The sequence below is a fragment of the Phyllobates terribilis genome, unplaced genomic scaffold, assembly GCF_046119375.1.
Source record: "Phyllobates terribilis strain yellow unplaced genomic scaffold, ASM4611937v1 Scaffold_5__5_contigs__length_657084704, whole genome shotgun sequence".
NCBI lineage: Eukaryota > Metazoa > Chordata > Amphibia > Anura > Dendrobatidae > Phyllobates > Phyllobates terribilis.
The window spans coordinates 619511621-619530201 of NW_027362765.1; the positions used below are offsets into that span (position 1 = coordinate 619511621).

General features: G+C 45.4%; 1 protein-coding gene across 1 annotated transcript; it reads right to left on the reverse strand.

The window, feature by feature from the left end:
* Positions 1-3370: 3370 nt before the first annotated feature.
* On the reverse strand, positions 3371-18328 carry LOC141271673 (protein ELYS-like). Its single transcript, XM_073681711.1, has 5 exons — positions 18166-18328; positions 10128-10257; positions 9387-9640; positions 9125-9305; positions 3371-3582 (listed from the first exon to the last, which is right to left on the reverse strand). The coding sequence occupies exons 1-5, from the start codon at positions 18175-18177 to the stop codon at positions 3371-3373; spliced, it is 789 nt and encodes a 262-aa protein (XP_073537812.1). The 5' UTR covers positions 18178-18328.
* Positions 18329-18581: the final 253 nt, after the last annotated feature.

The window sequence follows — 18581 nt, forward strand, 5'->3', positions numbered from 1 at the left end:
GTCCCTGTGCCCTGGACCTTATGGACCAGGTAAGTATTATTACTTCTCGGCGATCGCGCCCACACAAGTTGTGCAGCCGCGGTTGCCGGCGGGTGCCAGCTGATACCTGGAACCCAGAGCCAGGAGCAGTGTCCGCACCGCTCCCAGCACTTTAACCCCTTAAATGCTGCGATCGCAACATTTAGCGAGCGAGCAGAAAAACAAATGCCGCTCTGCTCTTGAATCGGAGACCCAGTGACATCATTGCCATGGTGTGGAAAGAAGGAGAAAGAGCCACAGGTACAAAAAGCCAGGCACCCAAATATTTGTATTACAAAAATATATAACATTTTATTGAACAGAAGTTTGACAAAAAGACATTAGACCACACAAAAAACATTAAAAGCATTTAAAAAAGGAAAGCAAAACCATGTGAGGGCGTAATATCCCACACATGCACCAACAGGTTAACTAGAATAGAAAAATCAGTCATCATTCAAGACATGTGTCATAGTGACCATAAAGAAAGTCATAAATAGCCCAAGATAGAAAAGTACATGATCATAAGGTTCAATAGTGAATGACTATAAAGTGCAGTAGTATATAGAATATTGATACAATACAAGATGCATAAATAGGATCAATCAAAAGAGAGGAGGACATCTAATAATATCGCCTAAACATCCTGATCATAATCCTGATCATAATGTTAATCATAAACCATCTACTATGCAGGCACTCATAGAGTTCAAAAGTATACAGAGTGTAATATAATAACTGTATGCGCTATTAAGAGGTCAAAGTTAGTATACCTGTTGTGGTCACCCACGCGTATCGCTGCCCACTAGCAGCTTCGTCAGGGGTCACATGACTGTCGGCTAAAATATGGAAAACTTATAGCTCTCAAAATATAGTGATGCAAAAAAACAAAAATGTTTTTTAGTGTGTGACAGCTACCAAAGATAAAAACCCGATCTAATCACTCACACCGCATGAGGAACGGCGTAAAAAATTAAAACAATTCTTCATCTGCTGCTTTGTTCATTCTGCCTCCCAAAGATCGCAGTATGGCTCGGCTCACATTTATCCTGCGCTCTGTGCTGAGCGCTTACGCTAGGGCTTCCATGTAAGTATGCGATTCAGAAGGAACCCCCAGCGGAAGATTCCCTGTAATGAGGCAGATGGAGGCACCGTGGACGCCGTCTGGCCTGTGATCCAACATTGTCAGTCTTTTTATTAGGCGTGCATAAAAGTGCCGTCGGGCACAGTTTTGTTAACGACTGAAAAACAGGACACAGCTAAAGAGAGGCCAGACTGAGTCCAGAGTAAGGCCGGTTTCACGCGTCTTGATATTTCCGGTAAAGGAAATACTGGTACCGGAGATAACCGTGTCCGTGTGTACCTGTGTGACATACGTGTGGCAACTGTGTGCCGCATCAGGAGCACACGAACTGGCACCTGGGAATCAGTGGTAAAGTTAACGCTGTTCCCAAGCGCTGGGTGATCAATGCTGCCCTCATCATTATCCCATGCCGATGCATCAGCACGAGCAAGGAACAATGTTGACAGTAGTATTCTGCTTCCGGTGTGTCCTGGTGTAAAAATAAAATTTTACATTCAAATAGCCAAGTCAGGGCCCCTTCTCTTCCGAGCCCCACCATGCCCCTAAACAGTGGTTTTCCCTCACATTTGGGGTATCTGCGTGCTCAGGAGAAAGTGCACAACAAACTTTGGGATCCATTTTATCCTGTTACGCTTGCAAAAATGAAAAAAAAAAAATTGGGTCTAAAGTATCATGTTCAGTGTTTTCTTCCACATTCCAACAATTCCTGTGAAGCACCTGAAGGGTTAATATATGTATTGAATGTGGTTTTGAGCACCTTGAGGGGTACAATGTTTAGAATGGTGTCCCTTTTGGGTATTTTCTGTCATAAAGGCCCCTCAAGGTCACTTCAAATGTGATGTGGTCCCTAAACAAATAGTTTTGTAAATTTTGTTGTAAAAATGAGAAAACACTGGTCAACTTTTAACCCTTCTAACAAAGAAAAATGTTGGTTTTAAAATTGTGCTGATGTAAAGTAGACATGTGGGAAATGTTATGTATTAACTATTTTGTGTGACACATCTCTCTGATTTAAGGGCATAAAAATTCAAAGTTTGAAAATTGCAAAATTTTCTAAGTTATCGCCAAATTTCGAATTTTTTCACAAATAAACGTAAATCATATCAAATAAATGTTACCACTATCACAAATTGCAATATGTCATGAAAAAAAACAAATCTCAGAATCAGTGGGATCCGTTGAAGCGTTCCAGAGTTATTGCATGAAAGGGAGACTGGTCAGAGTTGTAAAAATTGCGCTGGTGATTAACGTTCAAACAAGCTTCGGGGGTAAAGGGGTTAAGCATTTCCCACCTCCCATTGGCTTTCAATGCAACTTGGACAGAATAAAAAAATATATATATATATATAAGTCTTGAAGTTTACCACAAAAAACTGGGAAAATGTATTGACTTGGATATAAGCCTAGGGTGGGAAATGCAGCAGCTACTGGTAAATTTCCCTATCCTGGTGTGCATATCATCCTCATCCCCAATCCTGGTATGCATGGCCCCCCATCAATGCACACATGAAAAAAAATAACACACTTCTACTCACCTTCCCTCTGCTCCAGTGCTGCGTCCTGTTCTTCCAGCAGCTGATGAGCGCATGACGCCACTGCCATGCGCCCTCAGACGCTGAGGTGAGCTGCCGGGATATTCACTTTTCTCCACGCCGGGACTATGGGCGTGGAGTGGAGTGAATATTCATTTTCTTTAATAGCGCAGTGTCAGTCGCAGCAGTCTGTTTCCTGCAGCAGCTCAGCGATACGGTGTGCTCCAATAGCATGCACAGAGGATAACGGAGCCAGTGGCTGCGACTGACAGTGTGCGCTATTAAAGAAAATGAATATTCACTCCTCTCCACCCCCATGGGCGTGGAGAAGAGTGAATATTAATTTTCTTTAGCAGCAGGCACACATGGTAGCTGCAGCAGCCGGCTACCGACTGTGCACCGCTCTTCCGCCGCAACCTCTCCCACCCCACAGCCAGAATGTAAGTATATACTCGAGTATAAGCCGAGGGTTTTTTTTTTTTTCAGCATAAAAAAAAAATGTGCTGAAAAAGTCAGCTTATACACGAGTATATGCAGTAGCTTTGAAAAAAATCATTATATACACATTTTAATCAAAGTTATATATTAAATTACTATGTACAATAATGTGTGGCCAGAAAAAATAACAATTTTCCCTAATAAAACAAGCTTAATACAGCCATGTGAGGGAAAATCTTGAAATGTATCTAAGAATGAAGTAATGCATTTGAATATGGAAAAATAAACAAAACTTTACTTACTCTCGTCTTAAAGTTTTCATGTTCCATAAAGAGAGGTATCCATCACAGAATCCTACAGCCAGGTGATTAGTTCTAGCTATATAGCTGACTGTGGTGACCATGGCTCCAGAAGGTGCAAGCAGCTGAAGACCTATGTGTCGTCTCTCTCGATTAGCCGCTTTTCGGAGTTTAGGGATTTCTGCAGGTATCCCACTAATGACTTCAAGGTCTATAAATAAATTGACAGAAACAAGCATTTCAACATTAAAAGGGGTTGTCACTAACACCTTCTTAAAACTAAACGTTCAGCCCTGATAAAAAAAACAAACAAAAAAAACAACTTGTACTCGCCTCCCATGCCGGCTCCATTCCAGCGGTGTCAGCACTCGCGGTCCCGGGTCTGTGATGCGGTGGAATGACCTGTGATGCCCGGCGCCCAATCAGTGCTGGCGTCAGAGTCCCGGCCTTCAGACAAACTAAACATGAAGAAGAAATCTGGGATCCTCCATGTTCAGTTTGTACGAAGGCGCAGACTGACGCCAGCACTGATTGGGCGCCGGGCATCACAGGTCATTCCACCGCATCACAGACCCGGGACCGCGAGTGCTGACACCGCTGGAACTAAGCCGGCACGGCATGTGAATATAGGGTTTTTTTATTGGGGGGCCGAACATTTCGTTTAAGGGGTTGTCCCAGTAGTGGACAACCCCTTTAAGTCTATTTGCCTGTAATTACATAAGCTGTCGTGTTTGTACATGAGGAACAAACATTTGTTACATTTCCTCTCTGATTTTCAGTGGAATAAGTTGTTAAGTAAAGACTAGCTATGATGTCTCCTATACGACATGAGGGGCTCCTGCTCTCCTGCCCCTATGCAGAACACAGAGAAAAGTAGCATGGCTATAATACAGCAGTACAACCAGCAGTAAGGTGATATAAAACACATTTTAGCTGTGGTTTTTTTTTTCAGAGGGAATGGCGAGTTTTGGAAAAAAAAATCTCATCACTCTCAGATCTCACTTCCAGCATTTACAGTCATTACAAGGGCCAGGAACCCCCTGGAAAACCCCTAGGAGAAGAGCTACGCTGTCATGTCATTACATCCAACACAACCTATCCCAGGTACAGGGGAATAATACCAACAGCCGCAGAACGTTTGTTAAAAGGGAAAATAAAAAAAACTACATTTTAGTCAGCTCTTCAGCCACTTTATCAGGAGGCAGCAAGTTAAACATGCAAAAAGCGATGAGCGGTTTGTAGTATTGATTTCAGCGTTGGTTATAGAATCAGTGACCACTTAAAAGGAGTTTTGAATAACAATTGGGAATCTGAAAAAGGTCTGTCCGTATTAAGAACATTGGAGTAAAGCCCGCTCCTAGATACCCATTTTGTTCTGGACATTTTAAAATGCCCAAACTGAAGCAAAACCGAAGTCCACCCTCGCCACCTCCCTGCACCATCTTGATTTGTGCTTCTCCTTACACCAAGTCTCATTATGTCCTACCAAAAGACAGATCCTGCAACAAATATAAGGACAGGAGGGAGGAGCGGAGGGTAGAAAAACAATAGGAATATTTGACACATTTTACATCGTGCAGTCTGTCCTATCCATTTTGGGTCTTCTCTATGCTGATGTCTGACTAATTCCCAAACTAAGTGAGCAAGTGCTATAATGTGTAAATGAAAGATACCACTGCAGCAAATCCCTCGCCTCTCTTTACTGTTTTACACTAGATTAAATTTACTTCTTCCCTTAAATATATTACGGTTTCTTTAAATACAAGTTATACAATATTTTAATAGACTTTCTACATTAATTCTCTACAGTTTTCAATACCTCCATTTGATGTAATTGAATAGAAACCTTTAATTTGCCTAGTGAAAGTCAGTCTTTGTAATACAAGACACATACGGGCATAGCTCATAACTACAGGTGCTTCTCACAAAATTACAATATCATCAAAAAGTTAATTTATTTCAGTTCTTCAATACAGAAAGTGAAACTTATATATTATATAGAGTCATTACACACAGAGGGATCTATTATATAGAGTCATTACAGACAGAGGGATCTATTATATAGAGTCATTACACACAGAGGGATCTATTATATAGAGTCATTACACACAGAGGGATCTATTATATAGTCATTACACACAGAGGGATCTATTATATAGAGTCATTACACACAGAGTGATCTATTATATAGAGTCATTACACACAGAGTGATCTATTATATAGAGTCATTACACACAGAGTGATTATATAGAGTCATTACACACAGAGGGATCTATTATATAGAGTCATTACACACAGAGGGATCTATTATATAGAGTCATTACACACAGAGGGATCTATTATATAGAGTCATTACACACAGAGGGATCTATTATATAGAGTCATTACACACAGAGTGATCTATTATATAGAGTCATTACACACAGAGTGATTATATAGAGTCATTACACACAGAGGGATCTATTATATAGAGTCATTACACACAGAGGGATCTATTATATAGAGTCATTACACACAGAGGGATCTATTATATAGAGTCATTACACACAGAGGGATCTATTATATAGAGTCATTACACACAGAGTGATCTATTAGAGTCATTACACACAGAGTGATCTATTATATAGAGTCATTACAGACAGAGTGATCTATTATATAGAGTCATTACAGACAGAGGGATCTATTATATAGAGTCATTACAGACAGAGGGATCTATTATATAGAGTCATTACACACAGAGGGACCTATTATATAGAGTCATTACACACAGAGTGATTATATAGAGTCATTACACACAGAGTGATCTATTATATAGAGTCATTACAAACAGAGTGATTATATAGAGTCATTACACACAGAGTGATCTATTATATAGAGTCATTACACACAGAGTGATCTATTAGAGTCATTACACACAGAGTGATCTATTATATACAGTCATTACAAACAGAATGATTACATAGTCATTACAAACAGAGTGATCTATTATATAGAGTCATTACAGACAGAGGGATCCATTATATAGAGTCATTACACACAGAGGGATCTATTATATAGAGTCATTACACACAGAGTGATCTATTATATAGAGTCATTACACACAGAGTGATTATATAGAGTCATTACACACAGAGGGATCTATTATATAGAGTCATTACACACAGAGGGATCTATTATATAGAGTCATTACACACAGAGTGATCTATTATATAGAGTCATTACACACAGAGTGATCTATTAGAGTCATTACACACAGAGTGATCTATTATATAGAGTCATTACAGACAGAGTGATCTATTATATAGAGTCATTACAGACAGAGGGATCTATTATATAGAGTCATTACACACAGAGTGATCCATTAGAGTCATTACACACAGAGTGATCTATTATATAGAGTCATTACACACAGAGTGATTATATAGAGTCATTACACACAGAGTGATCTATTATATAGAGTCATTACACACAGAGTGATCTATTAGAGTCATTACACACAGAGTGATCTATTATATAGAGTCATTACAAACAGAATGATTACATAGAGTCATTACAAACAGAGTGATCTATTATATAGAGTCATTACAAACAGAGTGATTATATAGAGTCATTACAAACAGAGTGATCTATTATATAGAGTCATTACAGACAGAGGGATCCATTATATAGAGTCATTACAGACAGAGGGATCTATTATATAGAGTCATTACACACAGAGTGATCTATTTCAAGTGTTTATTTCTGTTAATGTTGATGATTATGACTTACAGCCAATGAAAACACAAAAGTCAGTATCTCAGTATATTAGAATACTTTATAACAGCTTGAAAAATGAAATAAAATCCGAAATGTTGGCCTATTGAAATGTATGTTCAGTAAATGCACTCAGTACTTGGTCGGGGCTCCTTTTGCATCAATTACTGCATCAATGTGGCGTGGCATGGAGGCGATCAGCCTGTGGCACTGCTGAGGTGTTATGGAAGTCCAGGTTGCTTTGATAGCAGCCTTCAGCTCGTCTGCATTGTTGGGTCTGGTGTCTCTCATCTTCCTCTTGACAATACCCCATAAATTCTCTATGGGGTTAAGGTCGGGCGAGTTTGCTGGCCAATCAAGCACAGTCATACTATGGCTTTTAAACCAGGTATTGGTACTTTTGGCAGTGTGGACAGGTGCCAAGTCCTGCTGAAGAATGAAATTTCCATCTCCAAAAAACTTGTCCGCAGAGGGAAGCATGAAGTGCTGTAAAATGTCCTGGTAGACGGCTGCGCTGACTTTGGTCTTGATAAAACACAGTGGACCTACACCAGCAGATGACATGGCTCCCCAAACCATCACTGATTGTGGAAACCTCACACTAGACCTCCAGCAGCTTGGATTGTGGCCTCTCCACTCTTCCTACAGACTCTCAGACCTTGATTTCCAAATGAAATGCAAAATTTACTTTCATCTGAAAACACCACCTTGGACCACTGAGCATCAGTCCAGGTCTTTTTCTCCTTGCCCAGGTAAGACTCTTCTGGCATTGTCTATTGGTCATAAGTGGCTTGACACAAGGAATGTGGCACTTGTAGCCCATGTCCTGGATACGTCCGTGCGGTGGCAGCTCTTGAAGCAATGACTCCAGCAGCAGTCCACTCCATGTGAATCTCCCCCTATTTTTTTGAACGGCCTTTTCTTAGCAATCCTTTCAAGGCTGTGGTTATCTCAGTTGCTTGTGCACCTTTTCCTACCACACTTTTTCCTTCTGCTCAACTTTCCATTAATATGCTTTGATACAGCACTCTGAACAGCCAGCTTCCTTAGCAATGACCTTATGTGGCTTACCCTCCTTGTGGAGTGTGTCAATGACTGCCTTCTGGACATCTGTCAAGTCAGCAGTCTTCCCCATGATTGTGGAGCCTACTGAAACAGACTAAAGGGACCTTTTTAAATGCTTAGGAAGCCTTTGCAGGTGTTTTTTAATTCTAATTTACTGAGATAATGACTTTTGTGCTTTCATTGGCTGGAGGCCATAATCATCAACATTAACAGAAATAAACACTTGAAATAGATCACTGTTTGTAATGACTCTATATAATATATGAGTTTCACTTTTTGTATTGAAGAACTGAAATACAATTTTTGATGATATTCTAATTTAGTGAGAAGCACGTGTGTACACAGCGCTGTAGCTATGTGCCCATCACATGACCAGTGCAAAATGTTTATCCACCAGAAGCAAACAATGAATATTACTAATAAAGGACAGCAAGCAGACATCTTAAAAACCACGAGGAATGAATACAGACAGTATATCGCAAAGGCACTAAAGAGGTTAATGGCATTATGTTGTTTTGTGAAATCATAAAGGGAATTCCAAATCAAGTAAATAGCATAATGCTGATATGTGATATGCCATCACTTGATCTCTGGGGCCCCAAACCAATTTGGGGTGGGGGGCGCAGTTGGGGCTCTTAATTTTTTTTCTGCACAAAGGTGGTCGTGATATCTGAACTGTGCTGGGAAAGGCAAAGAGCCCCATCCACATGAATGAAGAAGTGCCGTAGCAGGTGGCCTCACACCAATGTTCAGAAGGGAAATGTTATTCCTAGGATTGTTGGGTGCTCTAGAGGTCAGACCCCTTGTGTTTATTGTGTGCTGACAAATCCTAGTAATATGCCATCAATTACTAAAATGTGGTCACCCCTTTAACACAACTTGATTTAGTTTTGTTAAAATACCTTTTAAAAATCCTGATTTATTAAGAAAAATACCTGACGCTTCCAACTCATCTTGATTGCAAGAGATATCATCTAAACATAGATCAATAAGAAGAACATGCCCAACATCTGTAACCACAGCTGCCACGCCAAAGAACCATCTTAGACTCTGGTGTAAATGCTGAGTACTGGCATTGGCTCCGCCATCATTCACTAAGGGTTCAACAGCCGTTACCTGAAAGCACAAGAAAATATATAAATTATAACAGTTTCCCAAAAACGATAGAGCAAATCAATCAAGTTTAGAAGTGCTTACCGAGCCAGGGAGCGCCACTGCTTTAACAACTTTTGAAATGCCGACATCATACAAGCAAAGAACACTGCCTTCTGCTTCAAGCAGACCCACAAGAAGTCCTGTCTTCTTCTGCCATGAAAACTCTTTGACAGCGACAACAGTGGGAGGTCTCTCAGTCACTGAGCTAAAACAGTATGCAGAAAGTCTTTCACCCGTTACTGAATTGGTAACTTCAAGCTGGGGTCCACATGCGAGCCAAGCAAGCCCAGCTCTCCCTTTACAGAAAAGAGAAATAAATTACACACATGCACTGCCAACCTTTTCTGAGCCTATAACTTCATATTTGTAAAAACAGATTAAAGATATAAGTTTTTACAAGAAACACTGGGCATATGCCCCCACAACAGAGAGTTAGCTGCATAGTATAGGGGATAACTGTTAGATCGGTGTAAGGCAGGGCTCGCACAACTGTATTTTACAGTCCGTATATGAAGCACAAGGTCCAAAACGTACCGCTTCAGACCCGAGGCTGTAAGCTAAGGTTGGGAAGCCGGCCACGAGGTCAGGCGATGCAGCCCGTATACGGACCACAAGATACGCTTGTATGAACTCCACTTTAGTCCTACTTTTACCCCACCAATCTAACAATCATCACTTATCAGAAAAGATTAAAGAAGACTGGAAAAAAAAACCTTTACCATTCATTTGGTAAAACAATGAGCAAACAGACCATCGTTCTATTAGATGTTACATATCTCTTACCTGGGGTAAACTTTGCACGCAAGACAGATTCCAGGTTAATTTCATCCTCCTGGAGAGCTTCTATTGTGGTCTCCGGAAATTGCAGCAAGCTGCTAGTTACTTGGGCCTCAAGATTCGGCATCTTATTTTTCTTTCAGAGGAAAAACAAGAATTTGAAATTAAACAAAGTAAATGAAAACACAGTAATATTACACCAGTATATTATATATATAAGCACAGAAAGGACACTCCAGTCATATGCACCCATACACAATACAGGTGCTTACATGGCCAATAAAAACATGCTAGATTATTTCCCATAATGGGCCACTTTGCACTGAAAGGTATAGTCACCATATACCCACTGAACGTATGCCAAGCAGGGCTGTGGAGTCAGTAAGCCAAACCTTCGCCCCCTTGATGTCCGTCTTCACAGCACGGCCTCACTGCTGAGCGTGTACATAAAGTGCAGCACAGATTCATCTCACCTAAGCAGAGACCCTTACATCAGGAACAGAACAGACATTTATAGGACATTTCACAACTTTCCCAAATTCTTATGAAAACATTTACAGCACATCCTGCATTGTACTACTGTACCCAATTTATTATATATTTTAGGAATCGGTCCATTTTATACCGACTCCGACTCCACAGCCCTGAGGCCAAGACAACAAACTTGGTAACAACCTATGGATTTATTTTGTCCATACGCTTGGTGTATTTGCAGTACATGCAAAATATACAGTGTTACAAACTTAAGGAAAAGTCTTTACATATGCCACCTATTCAAGGCTTCGTTGACCTTTAGCCATGATTATAACTGGATACAATTTTGATTTTACAAAAATCTTTGCCGAATAGGCATAAAGGGCGAATTCTGAAAACCTGCGCACTTGATCTTAGCAATCAGACTCAATTTCTCAGAAATGACAAATGGTAAGGTTTTTAATATTAGAGTTAGGACTGTCCCATAAGGGTTGCCGTGAAGTGGCGGGATGGCTTTCACATTATTTTGATCAAAATTATGTTAACTAAATACCCTTTATTATTTATTATTATTTTTGCACTGTGCGATTTATACATCTACTTTCAGTTATTTGGGTATTTTTCTTGTTCTTGGTTTCTCTAAATTTCTCAGAAGCCCATATGATAATTAAGGAAGCAAACTAGTTGCTATAGCAATTATTCCATTGCACCAGTTTTCCTAAATCTCTGTCATCTCTGAATCCGGCGGTCTTACTTTCCATTACTAGGTACAACATTTCTTTTAAAAGGGAGAAAGAAAATGCAAATCTGAAACTCCCTGCTGCGCTGCGGGGGGCACAAGCCACATTCTTCTGCCAGGTGCAGCAGCTGAACTCAGATTACTGTACCGTGTCTCCCATCAGTAATGTGCTATTTCATCTATTTATGGAGATCCTGTACATTACAACATAGATCAGAGACGTCAAACACACAGAGGGCCAAAATGAAAAACGTGGACAATGTCGCAGGCCAACCAGTATACAATATGGGGGCCCACACAGTCCTCCGTACAGTACAATGGGGGCCCACACAGTCCTCCGTACAGTACAATGGGGGCCCACACAGTCCTCCGTACAGTACAATGGGGGCCCACACAGTCCTCCGTACAGTACAATGGGGGCCCACACAGTCCTCCACACAGTACAATGGGGGCCCACACAGTCCTCCGTACAGTACAATGGGGGCCCACACAGTCCTCCGTACAGTACAATGGGGGCCCACACAGTATAATGGGGCCCACACAGTCCTCCACACAGTATAATGGGGTCCACACAGTCCTCCACACAGTACAATGGGGTCCCACACAGTCCTCCACACAGTACAATGGGGCCCACACAGTATAATGGGGCCCACACAGTCCTCCACACAGTATAATGGGGCCCACACAGTCCTCCACACAGTATAATGGGGCCCACACAGTATAATGGGGCCCACACAGTATAATGGGGCCCACACAGTATAATGGGGCCCACACAGTATAATGGGGCCCACACAGTATAATGGGGCCCACACAGTATAATGGGGCCCACACAGTATAATGGGGCCCACACAGTATAATGGGGCCCACACAGTATAATGGGGCCCACACAGTCCTCCACACAGTATAATGGGGCCCACACAGTCCTCCACACAGTATAATGGGGCCCACACAGTCCTCCACACAGTATAATGGGGCCCACACAGTCCTCCACACAGTATAATGGGGCCCACACAGTCCTCCACACAGTATAATGGGGCCCACACAGTCCTCCACACAGTATAATGGGGCCCACACAGTCCTCCACACAGTATAATGGGGCCCACACAGTCCTCCACACAGTATAATGGGGCCCACACAGTCCTCCACACAGTATAATGGGGCCCACACAGTCCTCCACACAGTATAATGGGGCCCACACAGTCCTCCACACAGTATAATGGGGCCCACACAGTCCTCCACACAGTATAATGGGGCCCACACAGTCCTCCACACAGTATAATGGGGCCCACACAGTCCTCCACACAGTATAATGGGGCCCACACAGTCCTCCACACAGTATAATGGGGCCCACACAGTCCTCCACACAGTATAATGGGGCCCACACAGTCCTCCACACAGTATAATGGGGCCCACACCGTCCTCCACACAGTATAATGGGGCCCACACCGTCCTCCACACAGTATAATGGGGCCCACACCGTCCTCCACACAGTATAATGGGGCCCACACCGTCCTCCACACAGTATAATGGGGCCCACACCGTCCTCCACACAGTATAATGGGGCCCACACCGTCCTCCACACAGTATAATGGGGCCCACACCGTCCTCCACACAGTATAATGGGGCCCACACCGTCCTCCACACAGTATAATGGGGCCCACACCGTCCTCCACACAGTATAATGGGGCCCACACCGTCCTCCACACAGTATAATGGGGCCCACACCGTCCTCCACACAGTATAATGGGGCCCACACAGTCCTCCACACAGTATAATGGGGCCCACACAGTCCTCCACACAGTATAATGGGGCCCACACAGTCCTCCACACAGTATAATGGGGCCCACACAGTCCTCCACACAGTATAATGGGGCCCACACAGTCCTCCACACAGTATAATGGGGCCCACACAGTCCTCCACACAGTATAATGGGGCCCACACAGTCCTCCACACAGTATAATGGGGCCCACACAGTCCTCCACACAGTATAATGGGGCCCACACAGTCCTCCACACAGTATAATGGGGCCCACACAGTCCTCCACACAGTATAATGGGGCCCACACAGTCCTCCACACAGTATAATGGGGCCCACACAGTCCTCCACACAGTATAATGGGGCCCACACAGTCCTCCACACAGTATAATGGGGCCCACACAGTCCTCCACACAGTATAATGGGGCCCACACAGTCCTCCACACAGTATAATGGGGCCCACACAGTCCTCCACACAGTATAATGGGGCCCACACAGTCCTCCACACAGTATAATGGGGCCCACACAGTCCTCCACACAGTATAATGGGGCCCACACAGTCCTCCACACAGTATAATGGGGCCCACACAGTCCTCCACACAGTATAATGGGGCCCACACAGTCCTCCACACAGTATAATGGGGCCCACACAGTCCTCCACACAGTATAATGGGGCCCACACAGTCCTCCACACAGTATAATGGGGCCCACACAGTCCTCCACACAGTATAATGGGGCCCACACAGTCCTCCACACAGTATAATGGGGCCCACACAGTCCTCCACACAGTATAATGGGGCCCACACAGTCCTCCACACAGTATAATGGGGCCCACACAGTCCTCCACACAGTATAATGGGGCCCACACAGTCCTCCACACAGTATAATGGGGCCCACACAGTCCTCCACACAGTATAATGGGGCCCACACAGTCCTCCACACAGTATAATGGGGCCCACACAGTCCTCCACACAGTATAATGGGGCCCACACAGTCCTCCACACAGTATAATGGGGCCCACACAGTCCTCCACACAGTATAATGGGGCCCACATAGTCCTCCACACAGTATAATGGGGCCCACATAGTCCTCCACACAGTATAATGGGGCCCACATAGTCCTCCACACAGTATAATGGGGCCCACATAGTCCTCCACACAGTATAATGGGGCCCACATAGTCCTCCACACAGTATAATGGGGCCCACATAGTCCTCCACACAGTATAATGGGGCCCACATAGTCCTCCACACAGTATAATGGGGCCCACATAGTCCTCCACACAGTATAATGGGGCCCACATAGTCCTCCACACAGTATAATGGGGCCCACATAGTCCTCCACACAGTATAATGGGGCCCACATAGTCCTCCACACAGTATAATGGGGCCCACATAGTCCTCCACACAGTATAATGGGGCCCACATAGTCCTCCACACAGTATAATGGGGCCCACATAGTCCTCCACACAGTATAATGGGGCCCACATAGTCCTCCACACAGTATAATGGGGCCCACATAGTCCTCCACACAGTATAATGGGGCCCACATAGTCCTCCACACAGTATAATGGGGCCCACATAGTCCTCCACACAGTATAATGGGGCCCACATAGTCCTCCACACAGTATAATGGGGCCCACATAGTCCTCCACACAGTATAATGGGGCCCACATAGTCCTCCACACAGTATAATGGGGCCCACATAGTCCTCCACACAGTATAATGGGGCCCACATAGTCCTCCACACAGTATAATGGGGCCCACATAGTCCTCCACACAGTATAATGGGGCCCACATAGTCCTCCACACAGTATAATGGGGCCCACATAGTCCTCCACACAGTATAATGGGGCCCACATAGTCCTCCACACAGTATAATGGGGCCCACATAGTCCTCCACACAGTATAATGGGGCCCACATAGTCCTCCACACAGTATAATGGGGCCCACATAGTCCTCCACACAGTATAATGGGGCCCACATAGTCCTCCACACAGTATAATGGGGCCCACATAGTCCTCCACACAGTATAATGGGGCCCACATAGTCCTCCACACAGTATAATGGGGCCCACATAGTCCTCCACACAGTATAATGGGGCCCACATAGTCCTCCACACAGTATAATGGGGCCCACATAGTCCTCCACACAGTATAATGGGGCCCACATAGTCCTCCACACAGTATAATGGGGCCCACATAGTCCTCCACACAGTATAATGGGGCCCACATAGTCCTCCACACAGTATAATGGGGCCCACATAGTCCTCCACACAGTATAATGGGGCCCACATAGTCCTCCACACAGTATAATGGGGCCCACATAGTCCTCCACACAGTATAATGGGGCCCACATAGTCCTCCACACAGTATAATGGGGCCCACATAGTCCTCCACACAGTATAATGGGGCCCACATAGTCCTCCACACAGTATAATGGGGCCCACATAGTCCTCCACACAGTATAATGGGGCCCACATAGTCCTCCACACAGTATAATGGGGCCCACATAGTCCTCCACACAGTATAATGGGGCCCACATAGTCCTCCACACAGTATAATGGGGCCCACATAGTCCTCCACACAGTATAATGGGGCCCACATAGTCCTCCATACAGTATAATGGGGCCCACATAGTCCTCCATACAGTATAATGGGGCCCACATAGTCCTCCATACAGTATAATGGGGCCCACATAGTCCTCCATACAGTATAATGGGGCCCACATAGGGGTGGTGGTTCTGGTGTCACGGGCCAAATAAAATCACCCTGAGGGCCAGATTTCGCCCACAGGACAGAGTTTGACACGTATGACAGATATTCAGCCACCTGTAAGGATTACAGCTTTTGGAGTCACTCACAGCACAGCTACTACTAACAATCTAGAGATGATGGGGAATCCACCATTCCTTCTCACTACTCAATGTCAGGGAGGAGGAGTTAGAAGGAAGAGCATGCCCATTGCTTCTCCATTCACGGACTAGAGTACAGCACTCTGGCCATTTCTTTCAGCTCCACAGACATGACCATTCCAATGGCAAGGGTCCCAGACTACTTAAAAAATCTATAAAATGAAGGCTATTTTCTCCTCCGTTAAGTTATGTGATCTTATGACCATTGCTGAGAAGTACCATGTTATCTAATGGAGGTCACCATTTCAGTCACCAGACCATGCTGCATAATGAGTCTAATGTAACCTTTTCCAAAAGGTAGAAACAAACTCCTATCATAGTAATGATGATGGCTACACAGCTCCAGTTAGCCAGCTACAATAAAGGATGATGACCATTCAGACTCCTGACTGTAAACTGATAATCTATTTGGTCACTGATGAGAATAGTGTATGAGATGATAAGTTATTACAGAAGGCAGAAGTGGTACTAGTTCTAGCTGATTACATGATGCACAGAATGAATGGCTAGGTTTACAAAGTTTATTTCTGGAGGATTTTGAAACAGATCTGCTCCAAATTCTTCCTTAAAGAATGGAATTCTTTACATGTAGTGCTGACAATGAAATAATCAGGTGTTGGTGAATTTATAAAGAAAAACAACTACAGTAATTCTTCAGAGAAGATGCCGAGTTTTAGAATTCGGTACATGCAAGTCTGTTCCTAAGGGTAAAGTCCCACGATGTGCTGCCACATGTGACAAAAACCCATACCCACCTCGGGGGCCACTGTGAACGGGTTTATCAGTAATACCTCATATGTTACTGCAAACTTATGAACTCAATCGCCCCACAGGTAGGTCTGGCTAGTGTCCGCAGTATGTGCAAAACCTCATGGATCCGCACCGACTAAGGTCAGTCAGGCAGTGAAATAATCGCTGTCAATCACAGTCAAATAAATGATGGCAGTAATGTCCAGGCAGGAGCCTACTACAGCCATCACTACCTGCCACAATGATGAGCACGCGGTGCCGTCAGTCGGCAGGGGACGCGGTGCCGTCAGTCGGCAGGGGACGCGGTGCCGTCAGTCGGCAGGGGACGCGGTGCCGTCAGTCGGCAGGGGACGCGGTGCCGTCAGTCGGCAGGGGACGCGGTGCCGTCAGTCGGCAGGGGACGCGGTGCCGTCAGTCGGCAGGGGACGCGGTGCCGTCAGTCGGCAGGGGACGCGGTGCCGTCAGTCGGCAGGGGACGCGGTGCCGTCAGTCAGGGTAATGGCCCCATGTACAGGACAGTCAGCAGCGGGTGATGCCAGCCCTGCACTCATAGCGGTGCTGTCAGTCGGTAGAGGACGCGGTGCCGTCAGTCGGTAGAGGACGCGGTGCCGTCAGTCGGTAGAGGACGCGGTGCCGTCAGTCGGTAGAGGACGCGGTGCCGTCAGTCAGTAGAGGACGCGGTGCCGTCAGTCAGTAGAGGACGCGGTGCCGTCAGTCAGTAGAGGACGCGGTGCCGTCAGTCAGTAGAGGACGCGGTGCCGTCAGTCAGTAGAGGACGCGGTGCCGTCAGTCAGTAGAGGACGCGGTGCCGTCAGTCAGTAGAGGACGCGGTGCCGTCAGTCAGTAGAGGACGCGGTGCCGTCAGTCAGTAGAGGACGCGGTGCCGTCAGTCAGTAGAGTACGCGGTGCCGTCAGTCAGTAGAGTACGCGGTGCCGTCAGTCAGTAGAGGACGCGGTGCTGTCAGTCAGTAGAGGACGCGGTGCTGTCAGTCAGTAGGGGACGCGGTGCTGTCAGTCAGTAGGGGACGCGGTGCTGTCAGTCAGTAGAGTACGCGGTGCTGTCAGTCAGTAGAGTACGCGGTGCTGTCAGTCAGGGCAATGGCCCCATGTACAGGACAGTCAGCAGCGGGTGATGCCAGCCCTGCACTCATAGCGGTGGTGTCTGGCACTCCCCCTACAGGGCGGATATAGAATGCAGAGTCCGGGACCCCCGTGGCCGGGGAGATGTGACAGCTTTCACTGTGGTCTTTCCCGTCTGGAGAGCAGACCTCGCAGTGAGCAGCCTGCCATGACTGAGCCAGTGCACGGCCCCGGCCAGCAGCGCGCACGCTGCCTACACGGCCAGTCAGGCTCCGCTCTTTTTCCAGGCAGTGACACGCACGATAAAGCGGGCACGATGTTCCGTCTGCTCACCGTGAAGACCATCGCAGTCGCCGGGCTCAGCTTCTCTCCCCAGCGTCACACTGCGAGCAGGCCTGCGGGATCATCACGGCCACCATCTCTGATCACCAAGCGCCACCGGTTCCTCTTCCTTCCCACTGAGTACGTCACAGAGCCGTGCGTGCGCCGTAACAAAGGGGCGTGAGTTCTGTTCTGTCATTGGTTGGTTTGTGTTTAGGGGCGGTTCCCTTTTGCGGACGTCACAGATTGCGTGTTCCCGTCACGTTACGTCACACTTCTCAGTTATAGGCTATGTGCCCACGATGCAGAAATGAAGCAGAAAATTTCTGCAGCATTTCTGCATCTCCCTGGCAGAAAAAACGCATGCAGATTGTGCATGCGTTTTCCTGCAGAATACATGCGGATCCACATGCGTTTCCGCATGCAGA